Source organism: Apus apus, chromosome 2, assembly GCF_020740795.1.
Source record: "Apus apus isolate bApuApu2 chromosome 2, bApuApu2.pri.cur, whole genome shotgun sequence".
In the NCBI taxonomy this organism is placed as follows: Eukaryota; Metazoa; Chordata; class Aves; order Apodiformes; family Apodidae; genus Apus; species Apus apus.
In genome coordinates this window covers 54877564-54903291 of record NC_067283.1, presented here as the reverse complement: position 1 = coordinate 54903291, position 25728 = coordinate 54877564, and the positions used below count along the sequence as shown (strand labels likewise).

Here is a 25728-nt window from a genome sequence, read left to right as displayed (position 1 = left end):
CCTGTTCCCGGGAAAAATATGCCTCTTTCATAAGCCAGACTGGCTGGGTGTTGCACTCACTTGCTCAGAGGTGTGGAGAGCTGCACGTAGAGATCAAGAAAGGATAAGAAATTAAGGATGAGCTCTCAAATTTTTCAGCACTGGTATATAGGTGCTTCTTTCCTTGATTTATCAAGAAGGAAAGATGAAAATCTTTGTTTACTGCTGCTCAAGTGATATTGTTGTCCATGTTTATAGAATATAATACTCTTTGCTTGTGTTTTAGGTCCCAAATGCCATCCAAACTGCACAGAAGACTACTGCTGGGGCCCTGGTGAACAGAACTGTCAGACATGTAAGCCTGTAGATTAGTTAAAAAATATCTTGTGTGACATACTAAATTTCTAGCCACTGAGAAGCTAACCTGTCAAGCACTAATTAGTGACACGTTTCACACTTGTCCTTCTCTGTCTCCTGCCTTGCTGGGGCTCCCTGAAGCATGGAGGTAGGTGGCCTGCTTCCCACTCTGGAAAAGTACAGTTGTGGGAAGGACAGCTGTGCCCACTCCCCCTGAGTAGCTCCATTTCTGGAGGGGAAACCTCAGCGTAGTTTGACTTGGGCCTGGGTTTCCCTGCAGATGTGCTGTTCCTCCAGGGAGAAAAGACTGCAGCTGTCTCCCACGTTGAAAGCTTTAGTCTATCGCCCACAACTTTCTCCCATCTGCCCTTGAGAACATTTATTCTTTTAAGTTATTTTACCATATAAGAGAGTGTGCAGTAGCTGCGTGGTGAAATGTTTGCGTTCCTGCTGTTTCCTGCAGAGCCATTTTTTTAATTTGTAAATGGATGTATTTGGCATGATGAGGTTGTTTCGTTTTGTTGCCTGCCCTTCACTGTAAAACTTTGCAGGTAGGGTGCTTGCCTGGTGATAAAAGATGAACAGAAACATCTGTTTAGAAGTGCTTGACATTTTGCAAGGCTTTATTTCTCCAGTAAGTAAAGGCTGAGAAGGAAGCCAATCTCAGTTTGGTTTGTTACTTCATCATTTCCTTTTTTCTGTAAAAAGGACGGAAATGAAGTCTGATTCTTCTTTTCTGCTGGTTTTGTGTAAAGTTCAGTGGAAAGGCTTCTGGTCTAGATACAGCAAAAATGACATCAACACCCTATCCCCGGTTTTCCATTGCAAATAATTGCCTAAACCTAAGTTTCTTGCTTGCAAGTATCAGGCCAAATCTGTATGGCTTCTAGACCTTAAAGAAAAAGGAACATACAGCTTCTCTCTCTTCATTTACTAGAAGGTTTAGGGTTCTTTTCAATCAGCTCTGCCGTTTGGCTTATGCCTTGAACTGCTCTTGAGGTGGACAGTGGCTGTGAGCACAAAGCCCTTCCCCAGGTCAGTCCCAGCAGCTGAGGCCACCCAGCTGTCCCACGGGCTTGCAAAACCTCAGGTCTCAGCCCTGCAAGTTGCCAGGGTTTACAAACTCTTGCTGGCTTTGGGACGGTGACTAGGAGAGCATAAAACGAAAGCGTTTGCAGGCTCCAGCTATCCTGTTGGGGCATTTGAGAATCTGGCCAGCTGAAAACGTGTCCCATGTTTCCTTATGTGGGAAAGTTTGAGGTGATGCCTATCTTTCTCCTTCAACAAACAGAAACATTGGCCGTGATACATGTTTCCAGCAGGAAGCTCTAGTCATAGCTATCAAAGTGATGAGCTGTTTTACTCCCCTGCTGATGCTTATGAAAAAAAAAAAATAATATTTAAAAATGCTCTTTGGGTAGAACAGTGTGCCTTTTCTTCCCCTGTTTCTAGTTGAACGGAGGAGTTGCTATCAGAGAAGCTAATGTGTATTGTGGAAATAATTTGTTTCCTTGAAAATATAATACCTTGCTTAGAGACCTACAAGGAAAATGAAATAATACAGTTTGGATACAAAAGTGTGTAATGGAAAAAGATACAAACTATTATTTTTTAAATACCACTGTTACATACCCAGTAGTGGGCTACATTTTCCAATAATTTTCTGTTAATTAACAACCATCTGTTTCAGACTTAGAGGAATTCCTGATGATATTGTAACTCATTTGTGCCAACTGCAAAGCTGGTAACTGTTTCTGTAGTGCACAGCCAAAATGCTGAGGGTGCTGTAATGCAGCAGAGTAGCCATCAGGTTTCTCTGATATCTAATGCCAGGGTCTGTGGATCAGTAATTTTTTTTTGGAGAGAGCAAACAATCCCATTTTGGGACTCTGGTGCAAGCACATGCTAGCCATTCATTTCTGTTTTTTTTTTTTTAATAGTTCTGATTATCGTTTTCTCTGCTTTGATATTCAAATTGAGACAATTTCCTGATTCTCAATAAAACATTGCAGGCAGTTTTTACTTCCCTGCAAAAAGCTGAATCAGGGCCAGTTCTTCCTCTGGGTTGTTGCACTAGTGCAAAACCTGTGGGAGCTGAGTCATGAAGATAAAATTTGGCCAAGGAATTAAAGCCTAAAGAAAAGTAATACAACATGCATATGAAATCAATTTGCTGAGTTGGTCTCCCCCCTCTCCACAAATTTCAGAAATATTTTTAGTGTATAGAAGGGATCTTGACACCCCACCAATGATGTACAGTTTCTCGTTATAGTACAGAGTCCTGGCAGTTGTCCTGTTATGTTGTTTTTCCCAAAACTAGCACTAATAGTAGCAGATTTTCTCAACAAAACTGAGCCAGACCCTGCTGGGTTTCCCAGCTGTAAGATGCAATGACCCCAGAGAGTTTTTCTTGGTTTGGGCATTGATGCCACAGGGATCTGGATGTTCTTTCTAAGCAGGACATGGCTTGCTGGCTGGGACCAGAGGGCTTAGCACCTCATGAGAGCCAAGATAACTATGGGCTGAACTCAACTCGTTCCCAACACCACCCACACAAGCTCTCACCCCTCCTGAGCTATGGACTTACAAGAGGACAGAATATGCATCCGTGGGGAAAATCTAGCACAGATCCCATGCCAGACCTTTTCTCCCTATTTCTTGATTTCATGGCAGCAAGCACAGCTTACACATTCCACATTCCTGATGTTTTTGGGTTTTTTTCCTTGTGTCTTCCAGTAACGAAAGTCATCTGTGCCCAGCAGTGCTCCGGCCGGTGCAGGGGAAAGGTGCCCAGCGACTGCTGCCACAACCAGTGCGCTGCGGGGTGCACGGGGCCTCGCGAGAGCGACTGCCTGGTAACCATGCCTACACACCCCCACCTACCAGAACTGCTGGAAGCCCTGGGCACGGCCAGGCAGGCTTTCAGCTGCATGTCCTCTAGCCTTCTTTTTGTCTTGAGAAGGCCTCTGAGACATGCTGACCTGGAGGGTGTCCCAGGGCTTCCCTGCCCGGGTGGTCAGTGGGAGGGGAGATGAACTTCACAGCACCCTTAGCTGGTCTTTTACTACCTGTGCAGGTGGAGCTTCCTAACATGTACCAAACAGACTGTAGTGCCTTTGAGAGCCCAGTGAGCTCTTGCAGAGTGGTGAAGTGTTTGCTGGAGGGCAACCCATGTAGACAGGTCCCCAGGTCCTCAGCTACCACCATGATGCAGTGCTGTGCCAGCACAGCTTTGCCACGTGCTTCATAATGCTAATAATTTAGTTTACCAGAGCAAGAACTTGTAAGGCGAATTAAGTATGATGGGAATTCACTCTCTTTGTATTTCATTGAACTTCAGACAGAATATCAAGGTAGAAACCTTTTATTCTTGCAGCAAAAACTTTGTCTTTGTGGGACCCTGGGGCAATGGAGGGGGAAGGAGCAAATGTATTTATTTCTTTTTAGGAAACAACATCCCATTGCTTTTCTACAATAGTTTCAGGGGGGTGGTCCACACTGTGTTCTTAACTCTTCCTATGTTTGCAGTACACTTCATTCTGATATAAGTGACACTTGAGTAATTGCCACATAAACTGTCTGGGCTGGGGGTTTTGTTGCTGTTATTTGTATTCCTGGTCACCTTATAAATTGTGTGGCTACGATTCCCTTACTAGCTCAAAGAGAAGACAGTTATCCTGCCTCATCTGGAAAGCCAGGAAAGAAAAAAGGGGAAAATAGTGTGATTATTAACTTTATGCAGAACTAGGTTGGAAGAACCAACTTGTCCTTAAATGCTTGCTAAACTGTTCATTACCTGCGGCCAAATATAATGGCCTCAGTTTAGTATTTAGCCAGAAGTGTCAGTAATTGGCAGGAAAGGACTTGATTTGATTTAGGTTATGAACAAGCAGCCAAGGAAAGTACCATTTGTCTTGATCTGGTTACTGCTTGTAGGGAAAATTCTTCTGTCTAAGGCATGCAGATTTGCTCCTGTTCCCACGTGAATCCCAGCAGCTCTCCATCAGGGTGTAAGATTTCTTGCTCAGAACAAGAAAACCTCACGTTCTCTCTTGTTTTCCAAATATTAAACTCAATTGCCCAACCTGAAGCAACCTTTCACCTTCAAAGCACAAGGGACCATCCCTGTGGGTGCTTGGGGTTTCCATTAGAGCTAAGCAGGAAAGAGGACCATTACAGTGTTATTAAAGAACTAATGTGAAACTAGTGTTGCTTTTTAAGGAGAAGGAGAAGGTATTTTAATGGGTGCTGTTGTTCAATGATAGGCATGTCGCAAGTTTCGGGATGATGCCACCTGCAAGGACACTTGTCCCCCGTTGGTCCTGTATAACCCCACCACCTATCAGATGGATGTCAACCCCGATGGAAAATACAGCTTTGGAGCCACTTGTGTGAGGGAATGTCCACGTAAGTTCATTTCATGTCGCAGCCACAAAGGAGATGGGGGGTTGAAGGGAGGTGGGAAGGGACTTCTGTCATCCTTCTGTATTATGGCCAAGTGCCAGAGCACTTTCTTGTTCTCGTCAGCTTCTGTGGGAACTGGAAACAAGTGAGAAAAATGAGACAATAGCTGGTAAAGATGCCAGGCACTTCAAACTGTCTGCATCCATCACCTTCCCTCTTTTTTAACCATTACATTTTGACTTCTGAAGATTTTTCTCTTGTTTGGGGAAAAAAGCTTCTTACGAGAATCATCAGAACTATAGTCAAACAAGTCCTGAGGATTGCCAAGGCATTACCAACTCTTAACTGGTTCTTAATTATGACTGATAGGAAGTAATTGGTTCAAACACTCCCTCTCAAGGCCTGTGGTTGTTACTTCCTCTACAGATGCTTGATTTTTCTTTCATGCTATTCCATGTCCGTGGGTTTTTTAACCCATTGAGGCTTATATGTAAGAGACACTTTAGCTTAGAGAACTGATGTCCTTTTCTGAGGTCGACCATTGCCCGGCCTAGCCCTTAGCCTGGCAGAGTGAATGAAGGTGAGGGATCAGAGGTGCCATGCATTGATCCTGATTGTGGCACTGCTGTACAGCCTGACCTTGGCAATGTTGTTTTGTCCTTCTGTGACCATTCCCCTCTCTGTACAGCGGTGATAGCCTTGTGTGTCTGTCTGCCTTCAAAGGGTGTTTGTGAGAATCAATAATGAATGCCTGTACTTTGCCAAGTATGCCAAAAGTTAAAAACCCCTTTTTCTTCCTAGCGTTGAAGGGCTTGTGCAGCCCCCAACACATCCCTCTTGTATTTCGATGACCTTTGTATCCTTGTTTTGCCAGACAACTACGTGGTGACAGACCATGGCTCCTGTGTTCGCTCCTGCAATACTGATACTTACGAAGTGGAAGAAAACGGTGTTCGGAAGTGTAAAAAGTGTGATGGGCTGTGCAGCAAAGGTATAAAAAGCATGGAATAAAGCAATAAGGCTTGGAGATGATTGATAACTTATTAGAAAAAGTGCATGGAGTTCTGACCTTAATTAAGTTCAAATGCAATAATAAAAACCCAATGATAGTTCGGAGGCCTGACAAGGAGATTACTCAGGAAACATGGCCATGGAGCATGCTCTCCAACTGGGGGACACCACAAATACAGTAGATAAAGTGTGTGTTGTGTGCATGGATATCTTGCACATTAGTCCTCTCCTTTGTTTGTCCTTCCCAGTATCTCATCAAGGGGAATAAAATGAAAATGAGACAAAGAGAACCTAGAGCATATTCCAGAGTCTGTGTGCAGAGATGCTCAGACCAGAGCTGCACAGCTGAGCAAGCAGGAAGCACTTGTCCTGTGGTGCTTTCTGAAAAGCAAAAGTAGGCAAAAGATCTATAAAACTCATCTTACAGTGATATGTTTAACCATATGGGAGTGCTTTCTGGACTAATGGTATCTTCCTGTTTATTTCCTTCCGTGTGATAGGGCTTCACTCTTCTTCCCTCTGACTTTTGTGTCCTCTTTTAACAGTGTGCAACGGCATTGGAATAGGTGAACTTAAAGGCATCCTCTCCATAAATGCTACAAACATCGACTCCTTCAAAAACTGTACAAAAATCAACGGGGATGTCAGCATTCTCCCAGTTGCATTTCTAGGGTGAGTTGCTCACTGGTCATTTAGCACTGCAGGAGGAGGTCTAAGTAGAAATTCAGGCTGAGACGTTCGTTTCCCAATTCCTCATTCTGTTTTTCAGCGATGCCTTCACAAAGACCCTACCCTTGGACCCCAAGAAGTTGGATGTCTTCAAAACAGTCAAGGAAATATCAGGTCAGCAATGGGTTTTAAGCTGAGGTGATCTCTGATCAGTGCTGCCAAAAACAGGAAGGGAGAGGAGGGAACATTTTTAAGTATATGAAGAGAAGTGCGAGTAAATGGTTTCTGTCTCTGAGCTGCCAGGGGACACTCTTCACAAAGGTGATCAGCAGGGCTTGCCAGCACTACACCCACATAACCCATACTGGCCTTCCAGCCAAGGTGTGTCACATGGCCAGACCATCCCTTCTGCTGACCTGTCAGCCCTAGCAAAGAGCAAAAGCAGAAGGAGATCCTCAGCCACCCAAGAAGTATGTGGTGATGCAGAGGCGTGCCACTTGGGCTAAAAAAAGCCAAGTGTGTTCTATTTGTGGAAAACCTTTCAGCAGCTCCTTAGGGAAGCGTGCTCAGTGGCTTGCGTCATCCTCGTGGAGACACCCTCTCCAGCCTGCAGAGTTCTTCCTTAGGGTGAATGTGTCTCCACCAGCCCAAAGTGGCCACTGGAGCCAAGTCTTGCACCAAGTATCAATTAAAAGTAATTTTCTTCAGCTCATTACAAAATGAGTGTAGCATGAGAGCTGAGTCCACAGATGTGACTCCAGCTCCACTTTTCTTTCTGTCTTTTACCTGTCTGGTTCCCTTCAGGGTAGCAGTGACTAACCTCAGGGCTTCAAATGGCAGCTTGCGATTTCCTAAATTCTCCCTCTCCTCCCAAGCACCTCTGCTGAGCAGGGGAATCTGCTTGCCTTAGCAAATCCACTCTGAGTGGCTGTCGTTTCTGCTCCATTTCTGCTTTCTCTTCAGTTCTCCTTTTCCCTGAGGGTAGCTCACAAATGGGACAGAGGATGCCTTTCTCCTGCAGCCTTTCAGCCAGGGTATCTGCTGGCAAGAGCCATCATCACTGGTGGCTCAGCGTGGCAGGATGTGTGCTTCACCGACACACTCATCTCTTCTGCTCCTAAGCCCTCATGGCGGGCTAAGAAGTAAACTGTTTATAAAATTGGGTTTAAAAATATCTTCCTGCTCTCTAAAATGTCATCTTTCACTTTGAGATTCTGAGATAAGCATAGGGAAAGCACACGTGCCTTTGCCTGGGACAGGAGGAGGTCGAGGAGGAGGTTCTGCTGCCAATACTGACCACAGCTTTATTATTATTATTTAATCTTCTTTTCTTCATTTCAGGATTTTTGTTGATTCAAGCCTGGCCTGAAAATGCTACTGATCTCTATGCTTTTGAAAATCTGGAGATTATACGAGGCAGAACCAAGCAACAGTAAGTAACTCATGTGCCAGAGTGACTGTAATAGAAACTGTTTAGAGCTGCACTTGTCTGAGCACACCTAGGTAACAAGTGGTGTGAGACTCAGGTGTCCCCAAACTGAAGCAAAATAGGAAAAACCTTGCAAGCACCATGTTTGTAGCAATAGATAATGTGCCCGGGGGGTGGGGGGGGATGAGACCCTCAGCTCTGTGCTGCCTGTGAAGGGCTGCCCTGAGCCTGCTGTCAGGACCAGGGTGTCCCCCACCAGCCTGGAAGCACAAGCAAGTTACAATGTGATCAGAATGTGCTGGGATTTAAGATAGCTGAGCAGTTGGGGATAGAGACTATGGCTGCCTGGTGGTGTGGACACCAGAAGTGCGTCCAGCGCCCTCTTGAGCTTACCCCGAGAGGAGGGATGGCTTAGTGGACCAGCACAAAATGATAGCTGCTCTACCTACAACCACTGTTGCACATCATTTACTTGAAAGAGCATGCCTGCTGCCAGTTTTAATTTAAAAAGCCCATGTAAAACCAGATATGAGTATTGCAGTTGTTTTACGATAATGTCATGTACCAGGGTTAAGTTTGGAGGGCTGAACAGCATCTCGCTCGAACAAAATTCAGTTCATAGCATCACACATTTGAAAACCAAAAAACATGTTGAGTAAAATCCTGCTTACTAACTCTCTTTCTTCCATGTGCTTTCTTTTTCTCCATCTCCATTTTAGTGGCCAGTATTCCCTTGCTGTAGTTAACTTGAAAATACAGTCATTAGGGCTGCGCTCCCTCAAGGAGATAAGTGATGGAGATGTTGCCATTATGAAGAACAAGAACCTCTGCTATGCTGACACCATGGACTGGCACAGGCTGTTTGCAACTCAGACCCAGAAAACAAAGATCATACAGAACAGAAATAAAAATGAGTGTGGTAAGTCAGCACTGCCTTCATGCTCTCCATGGAAGCTTGTGTTGAAAAGCAGGAGTCATTTGAGGAAGACTTTTTTTCTCTCCATTTCTCTGGCTGCAAAATGCTTCAGTGATACAGCTTTAATGAAGGTGGTGAGGGAAAAGTGGGCTTTTTTCCCACCAAGGATGTGGACTTTATGGTGTCCAGCAGATGGGAAAGAGCTGCTTCACCACAGTGAGCATAGTGAAGACATGTAGGTTGAAAGACAGAGAAGCTAACTGCAAGCATTGAATATTTTGACAAGGTCAAAGCTATTGTTCAGCCATGCTGCTGTTGACTGCAGGGGGCCCTGGACCAAAATCTAATTATTTCTCTTTGCAGAATATGAATTTGTTGTATTTTAGAAATTGCTCATAGAATCACTGAATGGTTTGGGTTGAAAGGGACTTGCCATGGCCAGGGCATCTTTCACTAGATCAGGCTGCTCAAAGCCCCATCCAACCTGACCTTTAGCACTTCCAGGTAAGAGGCATCCACAGCTTCTGTGGGCAACCTGTTCCCATTTCTAATCACCCTCATTGTAAAAAATTTCTTCCTTATGTCCAATCTAAATTTTAACCTGTCACTACCTAAAAGGTAGTGTCACTACCTAAAAGGTAAAAAGGCATGATAAGTCCCCTTGAAGTATGAAAAGGCCGCTATAAGGTCTCCCTGGAGTGTTCTCTCCTTCAGGCTGAACTTCCCCAACTCTGTCAGCCTGGTGCTGGTTTAGCTTTATTAGATGATTGTTAAGCTGTCACAGAGGACCTTGTTCTTCTTCAAATGCCCAGGAGTCACTTTGGGAATCAAGAGAATCGTAATGATTCCTCTTCCACACTGCCAGGACCATCCACATCTGCTTTAAAACAGTTTGGAGGGACTGGCTGGTCAGGATGGAGTCACTGGCAGTGCTGTATTTGCCCTCTCTTCCGCCCTGACCTTCATGGCTTTTCTTGTCTCACTTTCTCTCTCAGCTGCTGCCAGGCATATTTGTGACCCGCTCTGCTCAGATGTGGGCTGCTGGGGCCCAGGACCCTTCCACTGCTTCTCCTGCAGGTTTTTTGATCGCCAGAAGGAGTGTGTGAAACAGTGCAACATCCTGCAAGGGTAAGGTGTCTGGGAGGTGCCTGAGGTTTTGGTGATGATTCGGGTGTTTTGGTTTCTAGGACATGTTGCAGCTAGAAAGAAAGCAAAAATTGAGTCTCTGGTTTCATGGGATTCACTGGCTTTGCAGAGATGTTGTGTGAGCACAACATCTAGCTGAGGTACCTCTCCCTCCCTGCTAAGCATTGATTGAAAGTTTGCTCTTGCCATGGTGACTACCATGAAAACCTGTGAGGAAATTATCTGCAGGCCCAGGGAAGCTAAGTCTAATGCTTCCTTCTCATAAGAAATGCAGGAGCTTAAAGCCCCAATGAAAATCCAAGCTATGCCTGACATGTCAAGCACATCGGGCAAGAACCAGAGCCAGTTGTAGTCATCCCTGAAGCCAGGGCTTCACTCCTTGGTAGGATTCCTTACTGCAAAGGGACTCTTAGATTTGCTCAACTGAGTGTCTCGCCCTTGCAATTTGCAAAGTTGCAGTCAAGGGAGCATGGGCTTTCCTCTGAAAAGCTTGGGGAGCAGCAATTTCAAAAGTATTGCTTTGGCCCCCTCAGGCTGAGGAAAAAGTATGTGTGTCGGGACCGTGGCTGGGTTTTTCAGGTAGTTCAGAAGGTGATTCAGATAGGAAAGGCATGGACAGCACCAAAAATTATGGGGATTTTTTAAATAAAACTTTCCCAGTCCGACTTCTTAAAATCATGACTGTTAAGCAAGTACGTGACAGGGTGCGGATGCCCCTGGTGTTTTTGTTTCTTCAGCAACTTGCAGTTCAGCAGCTGTCTTTTTTGGTCGTGAATTCCCTCTAGCAGCTGCCCCTAAAGGGCAGATCTGGGCATTTTTTGTGTCAAATGATGGGTAGATTTAGTTTAATTAATAACACCATTACGTGAAGTAGAACAGCTTTATTGCTATTGAAACCATCTGTTCCCATCTTTCATATTTTAATGATTCATTGTGTGTTGTAGGGAGGGCATGAATTTAATTATCAGTGCATTGCTATTTAACTTTCCTAATTATTATTTGGAGCCGTGGAATCACTTGAACTGTTTTTGCTGTTCTCTTTGCATCAGTACCATTTAAAAGCCTTTGGAAATCATTGTGAATATTCTGCGTCGTTAGTTTAAAAGGGAAAGTAAACTAATTTGTAGTGTGCAATCTGGAGTGCCATGTGTTTCACTGTCAACCAAATTTCCCTTACTCTTTCCTCTCCCTGGCTGTGCTGAGCAAGTGCTGCTGGAGTAACCAGGCTGGTCTCCCTGTACCTCCTCCTGTCTCAGTACCATCATCCCAATCTATTGAAACTGGAGAAGTCAGGAAAAGGAGAGAGAAACAAAACTTAGCACTTCCCAAACAGCCTGGTTTTTAATTATTTCTCTTGTTTTTGTTGTTTCCCAGGGAGCCAAGAGAGTTTGAAAGGGACTCCAAGTGCCTGCCTTGCCACCCCGAGTGCCTGGTGCAAAACTCCACCATGTACAACGCAACCTGCACTGGACCCGTAAGAGCACATTCAGCTTAGCAAACCTGCACCTCAGACCATCTATTAATACATATTTCCAGTGTTGAGATGATCCTGAGGTCTCATCTACCCTTCTCTGGAATCAGGAAGAGATGGGAGGTCAAAGGGCAAGATTTGGGGACAGGGGAGCAGAAACAGGAGAGGGAAGCTCAGCCTATTATTTCTCTTTTTTGTCACCCATCATACGTGTAATTAGTAGACACTGTGGAGCCTGTCTTTTTTGTCTTTTTTTATAGAAGAAAAAGATATAACATTTACTTACCTGTGTGATGATACAGTAATTTGGTCAAAATTTCAGGAACTTGTAGTTGCTGAACCAGCCAAGTTGGTGTGAGCTAATTAAACTTCCTTATTCAGAGGGAAAGAACTGTTAAAAATAGTGGATTAAGACCAGCAGCTTTTTGCCTTTTTGAAAAGCCATGACAAAATTGTGCTCAAAACCAGATATTTATGGGGAGACATTCAGGAAGCAGTTTTTACTTAAAACTATGTTCTCTCCTCTAACTAGGTTACAGTAAATACCTGTATTAGAGTAATTGCATCTGTAAGTTATATTCAATGGAAGTTGGTCAAAACAAAATTATTGGATTTTCAAACTTTTTTTTTAATATTCCAAATTAATACAAAACTCCTACAAAATTCAGGACAGTGTAGTCTTGCTGGTCAGCCAGAGTCTTTCTCAATTTTCTTGATCTTTGATTTTGAGAATGCACTTTTGCATTAGGAAATGTCCAGTTTGGCAGCAGTGCAAATTTATTTCCTTTTAATCAGCTCAAACCCATAGCATAATTGTAACACACTTACTTGTGTTACAATTTTTGGAGTTTTTGGAGAGTAGTAGAAATCGATTCTCCTGCTTCCATCACAGATCCTTCCCTGTGCTCCTTAACCCAACTCTTTAAACACCTCTCACCATTTCCTGCAGCCACTGAGTGCTTGACCCTTACCCATCCTCAGTCTGCAGAGTCACTGCTCAGTAATGTGAAGCGTTTCCATGTTCCCTTCTAGCTTAGACCACCCTGGCCTAAGGGATGTTGTTAATATTATAAGCTCCTTCAGGTGGTGACCACCCCCTTGTTCCGTCTAGTAATCAGTCTCTTAGAGTGGTCGTTATACATTACAGTAATTAAAATAATCTTCTTATAGCTTATCTTACTGTAGTCCCGCTGAGACCAGCACTGTGGATCTGGTCTGGTGTTACTCCACAGTAGAATTTGACCCAGAATTACTGGCTTCCCTGCTTTAAAATATTTAGGGCATTCCTAGTGCTGTTATAGTCTGAATAAAAAGAGTTCTGCCAAAAATGCCAGAGGCAATCCCTTCAGAAACAAACTAAGTGCTCTTCAAAGTTAAAAAAATAACATATAGACTTCTTGGGTTGTCTTCTAATCCCCTAACAGAGGAAAGAACCTGTGCTGAGAAATAAGAAAACAATGATTTGAGGCCAGAACTTCAGGGAGGTGTCAGCAATCCAGCTCCACCCTTTTAAATCATGTGATGGCAGATTGCACAAGGCAGCAGCCTAGCTCTGCTTTTGAGCTCGCTCCTTATCAAGATGTCATTACATTTTTCCCCATTTTAAGTGAAAAAGGCAAACTTTCTAAATGAGCAGAAGGCCAAGAAAAAAAAGCAACAACACTGAAGTTCAAGAAGTATTAGCTTAAAACATCGGATGTTGCCTTTTGTACAGTCCGTCCTACAGGAGCAAATAATTGGAAGAATATCAGGTAGCAAGGTGATAAAACCAGATGATGCTGAAAACTTCCAGGAGTGGAAGGCATTTAGATTAATCTTCTGAATTTCTTCCTGAATAGGCTGATGAAAGGGTGTTATAAACAAGCTGTTTTCCTTTGCAGGGTCCTGACAATTGCATGAAGTGTGCCCATTTTATAGACGGCCCCCACTGTGTGAAATCCTGCCCAGCAGGTGTTCTGGGTGAGAACGACACCCTGGTCTGGAAATATGCTGATGCCAATGCTGTTTGCCAGCTCTGCCATCCAAACTGTACACGGGGGTGAGTAAAACCTCGGGCTGAATGGAAAGGGTAGGAGGGGGGAATAAGGGGAAGGCTCATTCCCTTCACAGTGGTCCTATTTCAAACCATTGAGAAGAAGAAACAGCAGGGAGAGAGGTCAGGAGTACGCAGGTAGTGTAAGCAGAGCACAGTGCTCTTTGTAAATAGGGGGCACTTCATCTTTACACAGAAGGCATAAGAAGGAAAAATGTTTCAGGGGGTTTGAAACAGGTTAGTTTGTTGATTTAAATAGGAAACTTCCTGGAATTTTACAGAATTTACCCACCAGTGATGTACGTTTGTTTTTTTCCCACCTGGCTCGGTGCTGGGTCCTCTGGTTTTGGGAGGAACATCAGTGACCTCTGGTGGATGCCGGGCTCCTGGGGCCCGTTTTTTCTCTGCACCTTTCAGTTTTTAGGAGGGAGATCCCAGTGGCATACCACAGAGATATTCTTTCTTTCCTTCTTTCCCTGTGCTAGCACTTCGTCTGAGTTTAAAGCCTTGCTTGTCTCCTGAGTGTGGCTTTATTAATGGACATCAGAGTAAACCAAATTTGCATTAACCATTTTCGTCCTCATTTGAGGGCATACTTAAAACGGCTATCTGTAATGAGCTGTGAATTGACCTGTATTTAACCTACATGACAATAGGCAACAGCTGTCTCCTTTCCTGGTTTCTGACCTGCAAAGGACATGGGATGTGCAGTAAAAGGTTTTAGGGTTTCAGTCTTGGTTGTTGGACTGTGATGCCTTCAGAGTTAAAAAACAGCCCACATCTGGTTCTTCACAGGTCCCTGTCCTGTACCCTGCAGGTCTGTTTGATCCAAAATCCTCCTGTAATATGCCTGTAATACGTATTGCAAGAGAAAAGTGTGTGTGTGTGTGTGTATATATATATATATATATGCGTGTGTGTATATATATATGTATATATTCAGACCAACCATCATCCCATTGTATATTAGCTAATTCAACTACCAGGTCACCAAAGGGCAGAGAGCCCAGGCACCCATGGAGCAAAGGAGATGAAGGGTTAAACCATCAAGTGACAACCCTTCCTAGTGCTCATAGTGAACCCAGTGCTCTGGTTTTCTCATAGGATCTGCAACAGCCATGGAGGTTTGCTTTACAGCAATGCCCCTGACTTCTGTTACAGTTGCAGACAAGGCTTGTCAGGGCGTCCCATCACACTTCTGAGAACAAATTGTCTCTGTTGAAAAGGGATCTTAGTAACTATTCTCTTTATTAATGGCCTCAGTAGCCGCAACCATTAGTCCCTACTGATACAAACTGGCCACAGGGATCCAATATCGGTCTTCTAACTGGCCACATGAAGGCTGATTCCTGAAGTAGCCTAATGGATAACCACATCTGAACACGGCTTTCAACCGTGCAGCCTCGGTAGCAACATCAAACACTGCACATGAATACAAACTTGAAGAACATAATCTGCCAGACGTGGATGTAGCTCCAAGAAACACAAAGGTCCTTTGTGCACAAGCAAGTTCCCAGAGCAGAGTTCATCAGGAAGGTCCATTTCTGCCTGCCTTTAGCAGTGGATGGGTGTACCACAGGAGTCTGGCAGGTCATGGGGTAGGGTAAGGGGAAGTTTTTGAAAATTAGGGTTACCCAACATATGGCTCAGTGTATTTGGCCCTGTGTTATTAATGTAGAAGATAAAAAGCAGTGTCAGCTTATTCTCTTACATGAAAGAACCGAGCTAAGTTTGCCACGGCTGTATTGCAAACGTGTTCAATGGCCTGTTTGTGTTGCTGCCCTACTGTGGCAGAAGAAACAGGTTGTATCCCTGAAAGGCAGCTAGGAGAAGGTAGTGTTACTATTTTGGTTTACAGATGGAACACCTGAGGCCAATGGCTTTGATGGGTAGGGAGCCAGTGTCAGAGGCATCACCTGGGAACGTGCAGTCTGATGCAGCATTGTCCTCATGAAGGCAATCAATCAGTAATGCCACTTACTTCTCTTCACGCCTTCCCTTCGTTGTGCTGTGGGAATGGGGTCTGTTCAGCAGTGGGTGGAAAACATCTGTCTTGCAAAGTTTCTGCTTCCTTAGAAACCACAATCTCAGCAGTTTCTGCATGACAAGAAACAACAACTTTATTTCTGTCCCTGTCCAATTTCACGGCTAGAGCCCACAACATCTTATCAGCATGATTATGTGTGCTTACTTCAGTAGTCATGCAAGTAAGGGTTTCCAGGATCTGTCTCTATTTTCCTTATTTGAAGAAGCTGCAAGTGAAGAGAACTTCTCTTCCCAACTGAGCTTTGTAAGGAATTTTGGTTTTTTACTTCAGGTGTGCTTACTGGCAGAGAGAGCGTTGATCAAAGTGAAGAATGCCATCTAGTCACATTTTCTTTGCTGAGTCAGTTTTTCAGCCTTCCTTAGAAAATAGAATGGAGGAAGCTTTCTCCTGCTCAATCCAAAAGGTCCCCTCTGTACCAATTCTTCTGTAACCTCTTGGAGATTTTGTACATGAGCTTCCTTTTGCTCTGCCTCTAGTACAACCGAGAAAATATGCTCAAATAAAGACAGCAACATCCCCGAAGCCCTGGATTTACCCCATTTCTGCCTCCAGCAACAAATGACACACAGCAGCTTGCTTAATCTGCTTGGATTTGGTTTTCCCTTGCAAGTCTCCTAGAGTATGGGAATTTAATCAGGCACAGGCCCTGGGGTGGAAGAGCAAGGAGAGAAGCCACCACTGTAGATAGTAGCACTGGCTGACACATCCTGCCTCCACAGCCGCCACCAACACTGTGTCTCTCACCAGTCTTCTTGTTAAGTACCAGGGGATTTTAGGGGGGGTGAGAAAGCAGCCAGTGGCTCCAAGAGGGAAGGTTGCAGCAGCACAGTGTAAATGCAATCCCTTTGTCACACTCTGAGGGTTGGTGAGAAAGAACAGGCAGAGGAAAGTTCTTGTAATGCTTTAAGAAGCCCAATGGTTTTCATTTCTTTTATTACTGTGAAGTAACTTAGGGTGCTGTGGTGTGAATTCCCTCTGAAAGGCCATAAATCATAGCAAAATGGCTGTATTATATCAGATTTGGAGCGGTTTGTTGAGGATGAAGTTGTCTAAAACTTGATGGATTTGGGAAATAAATATATGTATCTAGGATGGGTAATATTTACATAGACAGATGAAATGCTGAGTTCAGTGAGCAAATAGTTTTCAGGCACTGTACACAGCACTACTTTTCCGATAAGCAAAGAAATATTTCAGAGACTAAAACTGCTGCTAGATTCTGTCTGATATATCCATAAGATCTTGAGGCAGTTCATAACAGAAGGTCACGTTTCTCATTTTGGGTTCGGCAAGCAGAAGAAAAACAATTCAAGAATGGAAAAAGTGATTGTTTAGATTCCATAAAACCTGGGTTACTTATGTTGGGTGTCATCATAAAATTCCACATTAAGAAAGATGGTCACATTTAGTCCTGGAAGGATATTTTTCATAGGCTTTATTTCTTCTTTGACTTGTGAAATGAATCAGATGATCACATGGGACTTGAAAAGCACAAGTTTCTCTGTCTTTCTTTTCCTGAACACCTTTTCACTTTATCCCACTAAACATGATATTGATGGATTTGTGTGGGATTTTTAAAAGAAGGGGAGAGATTAAAATCTACACCTCTCATGCCTCTGTTTTCTAGTGCGTGAAAATAACTGGTTAGTCATTTCTCAGACTGTAGATACTATCCACTCAGCCAGTGTTTTTTGCTGTTAGGAAGCACATGGAAGACTTGCCGTCATAAAGTAGAATGGCAGATCAGTATTTTTAGGCAGACAATCTGAGGGACCACAGTCACATTCTGAAATAATGTGAGATCTTTTCATTTTAACATATTTATCAGGAGAAGCTGGACATACTTAATTGCATTAGCCTATACAAATTCATATCTGGGTAGTAGAGCATGGTAGGATGAGGTCTTGTATCCTAGATCCATTTTCTGTTGAGCACCCAAAGAGAGAAGCCTGGTGGAAAGCAAGATGCTTCTCCTGTGACTGTAAGCAAGCTGATGGTTCTGCTCTGCACATGCAGCCTCCCTGTGTTTACTTGCACAACTGAGCAAACAAACTAAGCTGTAGGCACACAGGGAACTCTGACAAAGCTGGGCGCCCGAGATCCGGGAACCAGTATGCACAGCACTTCCAGTGTGTCCAGGACACCAGGATACACATTCTTGCATGGGAGCCCAGTGAACTCACAAGACCTTCCAGATGCTGGGTCTTGGAGCACTGTGTTGGCCCAGAAACAAGGTGAATACATGAGGGAAGATCAGAGTAATGCAAACAAACAAACAAACGAAAACCCAATAAAATGAATAGTTACTTCACCTCTTCCTCCCCCAGAGCTAGATCAAGGTATGAGATAAGATCTGCAGCTCCACCTGCCATTTTGAATTTTTTCTGGTTCCTCCTCTCAGCGAGAAGGAATTCAGAGCAGTTTTCCTGGCACAGGCTCACTCTTTACCCTCTACTTGACCTCCTCTGGAGTTGTTTTGAGATGATGCAGTTTCTTTAAGTCAGCACAGGGAGCAGATACCACAAACTGGACTTTTCTCCTTGCTGTGCTCTGTTTTTCAGAGGTGATGTAAGCCTCTCTGTAATGCTCTGCTTCCATGGTAGACACCACAAAGGCCACAGTTCCCATGAAAAGCATACATCTTGTAGGCCAGCAGAATTTAGGGAATGCACAGTGCCTCTCACACCCATTAGACCAAGTGAATACAGTCACTATGTTTTCATCTGTGTTGGGTTTTTTTACATTGGGCTGCCTAAATTAATTTCTGACATTTTATACTCAAATGAAGGACAGATGACTTTCTAGTAGAGTTTCTGGCTCTCTGGACAACTGTCGTATGTGTTTGTATCACCAGTAAGAAAAGACCATGGATTCTGAAAGAAAGATGTCCTGGACACACCAACAGACCAGAGCCAAACAGGGTGCTGTCAAATCCCATTTTCTGATGGGGTCGTGTATCTGCTACCCAAGTTTTCTATTGCATAGAAAGTCTGGAAATCAGAATATTTTCCTTATCAGGAAGCAAGGATTAATGCTGGAGGATCTCCAGTGACAAGTTTCCATGTGACCTTCTGCCCTTGTGCAAGGGGAGAAGCTCCTTCTGTCCTCCTCCGCTGTCAGGCCTGAACTTCTGTGCTAATGCAGATGTCCACACAGAGCCAGGGAATCCAGGTCCATTCCAATTTACTGTATCTTTTTCTTCCCCCTTGCCCCATGATAGAAACTGGTTTTTAAATACACTTTAAATGGAGTATGCTGCATAACTATGGCTCTAGATAAGTGATTTTGGAGCAAGGCCATTGACTAATATTTAATCGAGTGTAGACTATTATAAATTGCAATGTTAATACTTTCAGTGCTCTGAAACACAAACTTTTCAATCAGTAGCACTCTTCTTAGTTGGAATTGTAAAAGTATGTATGCCAGAGCTAATATGTTTGTAATGTTCATTTGTTTTTACAGGTGCAAAGGGCCAGGTCTTGAAGGCTGCCCAAACGGGTGAGTATTTCATCTGCTACAATTGACAACAGAGCTGGAAAGAATGCATGCATGTTTACATATCCATGCTGGACACTGCAAGGCCGGGACTAAAGTTAAGTCTTCAGCTCTGTGCAGGGAAGTGACAGATTAGAGCATGCTCTGACCTATAAAAATTATTTCAAAAACTGAGAAGTATCCCTACTGGCACAAGACTCCAAAACCTTATTCTGCTTAGCTTGTTTATCAAGGTGTGATCTGGAATCTATTGGTGGAGAACAAAAGGAGGAGCTGGAAAAAGAAAGGATTAAGGGCTAGTGGAGAGATAACCTTTAGGATTTATATAGTTACCTACATTACAAGGTAGTTAATCTCGGAAACCCAAGGAGTCTTTTCCAGCACTTTTCCAGTGACCTGTGCATCTCCAGCCACTCTGCACATAGATGGGTGTTCATTCTTCACACTGGATCTTAGGTTGCAGTTTTTGGCCTCATGACTTGCTCAAAGTCATGCTACAAGTGAACAGGCTTCTCTGACTAAAAGAGAGGGATTTAGTTTCTGGCCACAAATTCATGCAGCACAAATTCAGCCTAAAAGTGTCAGTAAAAAGTTACTCTATTTAATAGTAATCCCTGGGGCAACTTAGAAAGATCTGTGACGGATCTCTAAGTACAGACCAAAAAACAACTTTGCAAAACAGGATTTTCTTTTCAACTTGAATTTGAAATGACCCAGGATCTAATAAAGAGGCAGCAATCTGTCTGTACAACATGGATGGTTCACACATTACCTGGCGTCAGACATTTGTACTTGGGGAGGAGGGCCAATGGGTCTGAAGTTCATTGTGACCCTTGGAGGATAGCCCTCCCACTAATGGTGAGATGTCAGCTTCATTGATCATATAATGATTTTGTATGCCTTCTTGCTACTGTTTTCGCTCCATGTGCTTCGTGTGTCTGATCACATGTGGGCTGCCTGTGGCTGGCATTTATAGGCATCACAGACTGGATGCTCATGAGCTTGGTGGCTCTGTCAGAGGACAGAGAAATCCTCTCGCTTAAGCTATGGGAATCAGCTCCAGTTAGTTTGGGGTAAGAGTGAAGATTTAGAGTAGGTTACTGGATGAGAAACTTAAAAATACAGATACCCAAGATATCTGGAATGTCAGATAGGCTTAAGCAGATGTCACAGAATCCCAGAGTGGTCGGAGTTGGAAGGGACCTCTGAATATCATTTAGTCCTACGCCCCTGCTAGTTCAGGATCACCTACAACATCCAGAGTGTGTGTTTGATCAAAACCTAAGTCCTCATGCAACCTCTGTAGGGTTTTTTAAAACTCTTACACCTAAGCATTTTTTTTTCTCTTTCTGCGTCCCCTCCTGTCTTGCAGCTCCAAAATCCCATCTATTGCAGCTGGCGTGGTTGGAGGTCTCCTGTGCCTGGTGGTGGTTGGCTTAGGCATCGGCCTTTACTTGCGGAGACGCCACATCGTCAGGAAGCGGACCCTGCGCCGGCTGCTGCAGGAGAGGGAGGTGAGTGCCACTGGCCTGGCTGCTACACCAGCTGCTTTCTTTGGGGCAACGGGTGCCAGCCTCCTCCTACCAGAGACCTAAATTACCATGCATCTGCCTCGTAACTCAGCGAGCCCTTGGGATAGCAAACAAGGCATCTGCCACACTAGATGGGACAGAGGCGGCGGGCACCTAACACCTTCTCACTGTATCTCAAGTCTGGTCCTTCTGGATATAATTTTCAAAAGCTTTAGGGGATTTAGATGGCTAAATCCTAATAAACATCATTGAGATTGTTTACTCAGAACTATGCTTTTGGGGTGAGATGCAGTGGGTTTGCAGATCCATACCACTGTGCCATGTAGTCCCTTAGCCTTGACTCACTTCTCCCTCCAGACATACCTTGAGGCTCCTGTGGCAAATCGGCACTTTTGAAAATGCTCCTGCCTTGGTCAGGTGCATGTCTAATCCTGCAGAAAAAAAAAATGAGAGAGAAAGGAGAGGAGAGAAAGGAATTGAGGAAGTATTTGTCTCTTGTCTTTGTTTTTAGCACAAAAGCCCCACAAAGCCATCGAAGTGAATGGTTCACCCTGGTGGGCATGAAAAAGATTTCTACCTGCTTTTTGTTTTCTGCAGAATTTTTTGTGTGTTACAGCATCACCCTCTGGGTACCTCACATATAAAATAGCAAAAATCATTATCCTGGATAAAAGCTGCTGGTTTATGATTAGCCCCCTTCTCTTTCTAGTCTAATCCTAGTAAATAATTAGCAAGTTTTATTCAGGATTCTGCTAAAAGCCCAGTTGTAGCTTCCTTCTGTGCTTGATGGCTTTGCTGAATCAGCTGCTAAAATCCCTAAAAAAAAAACTGTCCTGCTTTTTAGTGCACTACCTAACAATATTTTACATACCACTGTATTCTACAGTTGGGACAGTTGAGTTCTCTTTGTGCTCAGCTCATATTGTACCCTCTGGACTCCTCAAATTGAGGATGTTTCATTACAACCAAAAGGTATCAAGCTAAATATAGTTTTATTCAAAGGAATGGGAAAAGAAAAATCACTAAGGGAAAAAGCTGGCTTCTGCATCAAAAACGTGTTAAATATCTGTGTTTGGATGGCATTACTGCTATTTGCAATAAGGCTTAGATCAAATTTTGAAAATGTAGATAGTTAATTCAACATCACCTTTTTTACTGAGGAAAGAATAATGAGTGAATGGCTGCTTGTAAACTCTGCAGTCTGGGCGAGCCACTGATACCATGGGAATTTCATCCAGTTAAACAAGAGCAGGTGGTTCCTGCCCATTACTTAAAACATTTTTATTATTTATTTATAAGTTTTAAAAAAATAGTCTTCTTCAGCATCTGTGGTAATTACATTGTTCTTCATGCTATGTGTTTTAAGGCTTTGAAGTCAAAGCCTTCATTTGAACAGTAGTATTTCTCCATTCTCCTTTAACATGGCAGTCACCACTCTCTGATTGATTTTACCTCTGATATTTGGAGCAAGTCTAGGTCATTATTGCTGCAAGTCAAAGTGGAGCTGTCCTCCCATAAACTTCACGTGGAGTAAAATGTTCATTATTTTAAAGGAAGGATTTATTTGCTTCTCCAAAGTATGCTGCATGGTGTCCTTCTAGACTGTGTGTGTCCTTCTAACATCATCTTCTTTCTGCACCAGCTTGTTGAACCACTGACACCCAGCGGGGAGGCACCAAACCAGGCTCATCTGAGAATTTTAAAGGAAACAGAATTTAAAAAGGTCAAAGTTTTAGGCTCTGGAGCTTTTGGCACTGTTTATAAGGTAAGATCACCATGTTTCTCTTCCCCTTTTCATCTCACTCACTCCTGCAGAAGCCACTCAAACAAAACATAAACTGGAAACTGCAATTGTAGTGTGATTTTTTGTTTTACTAGATTTTATAATATGTATATATTGAATGGTAGAGAGATGACTCAATCATCTTTAGTTGAATCAGGTAGCATGGGAAGTTTTACATAAGATGTTGCCAACTCCATGCTGCTGAACCTGGGGGATAAAGATCTCTACTTAAAAACTACCACAGCCCAACACTCCTTGTTGTGAATATAAGGGAAAAAAGTAATGCACTTGGGTCAGCTCAGCACTAAGCCATTTTTCTCTGTGGTCTGGGGCCTCGTTTTTATAATTGTCAGTCGCTCTTTCATTACAACTGACTCAGATCTGTGGAAGTGTCTCCACACCTTCAGTTATTTCTCTTGGTGATTGTTTATCCTTTGTGTTTCTTCTTCACCGATTTCCACTTTTATGTGCTTCTCTTTTTATTCAGGATATATCTGTTTCAGACTTTGCCAGTAAGATATAAACTGTAGATTCATGTGTCTCTTTATAACACTCTATATTCTGAAGCAGGCTGCAGGCTATGGCTAGGGCCTCCAAGGCAAATCCCATTGACCTCTGAAAATGGACACCTGTGTTGCTGGGTACTTCAACAGTGTCCTTGCAGTACCGTGCTGTTCACCTGCCACCTAAAAGGCCTCCTGGCACTAGATGTAAAGCACTGACCTGGTCAGATATAAACCTACCCCTGCCACTGCATATGTTTAGCACTGGGTTATTTCTATAATATAGGTGCTATCTTGTTTTCATGAGAAAATGCCAATTCTTTTCCTCTCGGGATTTATACATTGGAAGAGGCAAAGTCTTTCACATGCAGTTGCTGTGATGTGCTAATTAATCAGATTTCCATCTTCAAAAGATGCAGATGCAACTCTTGGGCTATACATGGACAATAATGAACATGCTTTTTCAAAAAAATATGGTAGAGGTGACTAAAAGAGAAATACCACTCACTCCATTAACAAGATTTTGTTAACACCCACAAGACACTTTTTTTTGCATATTTATATTATCTGCCATGTCCTTTCCATTGCTCAGAATATTTTAAGTCTGCTTAGAAGTTGTAAAATGTGTATGTAATTGTGAGAATTAACCTGTCACATGTCAGACTGAGTAACTCTTTGTACTTCTTTTTGATAGGGACTCTGGATCCCAGAAGGGGAGAAGGTTAAAATTCCTGTCGCTATTAAAGAGTTGAGGGAGGCTACATCACCAAAAGCCAACAAGGAAATACTTGATGTAAGTTTTCATGTTTGTTTTGTCAAGTTCTCTGTGGTCTGTGGATTTTCCTCTCTTAGCAGCTAAAGGGATTTCAGAATTTTGGGTGGAAATAAATATTTTACATCCCAAATTGCATTATCCAAATAGAAGTGCTTTTTTGTCTTCTATAAAGCCCTAGCTCACAATCCAAACAGGTATGTTACACTCTTGGAGTAGCACCTAAGGCGAGGTCAGGACCATACATTAAAAGCTAATTCTGTTTTCTTTATTACAATGTTTCAGGCCTTAGAACTGTGGAATTCATTGCCATTATGGCAGTAGAACTAAAACCAATAGCAACATATCTAATGGTTTTGAATCCTGACATTGCAGATTGTCATAAGCTAGTTGCTTGGTTACATAGTATTTAATTAACTATAAATCAGGAAGGAAAAAATATCCCAGCTGTCTGATTTCTCTGCCATGAAAAGCAAGAAATTATCTTGCTTCCTGAAGGAGACCTGGGAATTTTATTCTCTTGCTTGGATGTAGCTCATCAGTTCAGGAAACAAGGAGAAGGGTACGAGACACTGTTTCAGGAGTTTATAAATGTGTGAGTTTATAACCGGTGAGCCAGAATCCTAAGTACATGATTCCCTGAACTTGAAATAGCTAAAAATCTGAACTGTATTGCTAGATCTGAAGCCACACGACACGAAGCGTCAAGGATATATACTTACAATGAGGAAAGCAACATACAGAGTACAGAGAAGAGCACTCTGCTCAGCGTTTGTTCAATTCAGCTTTTCTGTGCTGTGGTTCAGTCTCAGTGACAAGAAGCGTGTTTGTGTCCTGTTCAGCCCTCCAAGCCCTGAGCTGGAGCCTGTTGGGTCACCCTGAAGGACCAGTCAGCTCGGGGATGCCCCTAACAACATACTTGGTACAGATGAAATCTCTAAGCTTTCTCTTGGTATACCCCCATAAGTGTGCCTCTAGGTAGTGGAGATTGGAAGCCTGGCTTTGCAGGGCCTCATCTGTCAAGTGCTTGTTTGCCAGGGCTGGGCACATGTCCCTGCTGCATCCGAAATGGACCAGTGAAGTTCAGGTCCACAGCTTGGGACAGCTTGTTTGCATGATGGTCCTTCAGCCATAGGGAAAAATCTGGGGTTTTTGTTGTTGTTTGTTTGTTTGTTTGTATGTTTGTTTTTTGGTAGGAATTTAATCACTTTAGCACAAAATTTATTTTTAAAAATAATGATCCAGCTTCTGACAGCAAATGACACCTCAGGTAAGAAGGCTTATTTCAAGTGGTTCAAGCTGGTGAAGATCTTAACAAAAGGCCAGATCTCATAGTGAGAAATGTAAGGATGAATGGTTGTGAACAAACCTACCTGTGCCAGTGGTGATGATAAAGCACACTGGGTTTGTCCAATCACCCTGACTAAACAGTGTTATTCCAGTACTTTACTTCAACAGATCTTGTGTTATTATTTGATACGTGTATTGCAGTAATGCAAAAGAATAGGTGGTCCATCTCAAGATCCAAACACAAAGCAATATCCATCCTGATTTTAGTTTAATTAAATTCTGGGCCAGTCTCAGCCCTTCCCGAGGTGCTCTACCCCGGTGGCCCTGGTCCCTGCCCCTCACCTGCCTGCAGCTGGGCTGCAATGGAATTCATTCTAAATTTCAGATGAAAATTTTAAAACCCCCAGAAAGCCAGTGAAAAGAGTCTGAGGGATGGCTCCAAAAGCTTCTCCCAAAACAGGTTTTTGCTACACAAGCAACTTTTCAAGGTCACTGAAACCTCAGAGATAGTAATGTCCCATTAAAGATGATTTGTCTTACAGAAACACTCTAGGTATAGAACAAGCACAGCAGCTTTGGCTCGTGCAGTCCAGGCGAGCTCTTGCTGGCTTTATTAGGGCAGGGCTAATTCAGAAGATTGTTGTTGAATACCAAGCATACTTGGAGCAGGTCAGAGCGTACCGCAGAGATTTCCAAGATAAACAGTTGAAACAAAGGCCCACTTTAATGTCTTGGGCTACTTAGAGGGACCCACGACCGCACAATAGCTCCCTTCTGCTCCCTGCAAGGAGGCAGTGGCCTATTTTACTTCGCAGTATCAAATGTAATAGGCAGTGTCAACGCTTGGGTGCTCTCCGAAAGCTGCGTATCCCCAGATACGCAGATCCCCAGA

The 25728-nt window shown here is 43.3% G+C and overlaps 1 protein-coding gene across 3 annotated transcripts in view; it reads left to right on the top strand.

The window, feature by feature from the left end:
• EGFR (epidermal growth factor receptor) overlaps positions 1 to 25728 on the top strand; it is a 165405-nt gene that overhangs the window by 118064 nt on the left and 21613 nt on the right. For all 3 annotated transcript variants that reach the window (XM_051610272.1, XM_051610270.1, XM_051610273.1), the window contains exons 5-19: positions 266 to 334; positions 3073 to 3191; positions 4602 to 4743; positions 5615 to 5731; positions 6297 to 6423; positions 6521 to 6594; positions 7762 to 7852; positions 8569 to 8768; positions 9761 to 9893; positions 11286 to 11385; positions 13263 to 13420; positions 18924 to 18959; positions 20329 to 20470; positions 22131 to 22253; positions 23469 to 23567. In XM_051610272.1, the coding sequence (XP_051466232.1) occupies positions 266 to 334; positions 3073 to 3191; positions 4602 to 4743; positions 5615 to 5731; positions 6297 to 6423; positions 6521 to 6594; positions 7762 to 7852; positions 8569 to 8768; positions 9761 to 9893; positions 11286 to 11385; positions 13263 to 13420; positions 18924 to 18959; positions 20329 to 20470; positions 22131 to 22253; positions 23469 to 23567 (1730 nt within the window). The remainder of the gene's footprint in view (positions 1 to 265; positions 335 to 3072; positions 3192 to 4601; positions 4744 to 5614; positions 5732 to 6296; positions 6424 to 6520; positions 6595 to 7761; positions 7853 to 8568; positions 8769 to 9760; positions 9894 to 11285; positions 11386 to 13262; positions 13421 to 18923; positions 18960 to 20328; positions 20471 to 22130; positions 22254 to 23468; positions 23568 to 25728) is intronic.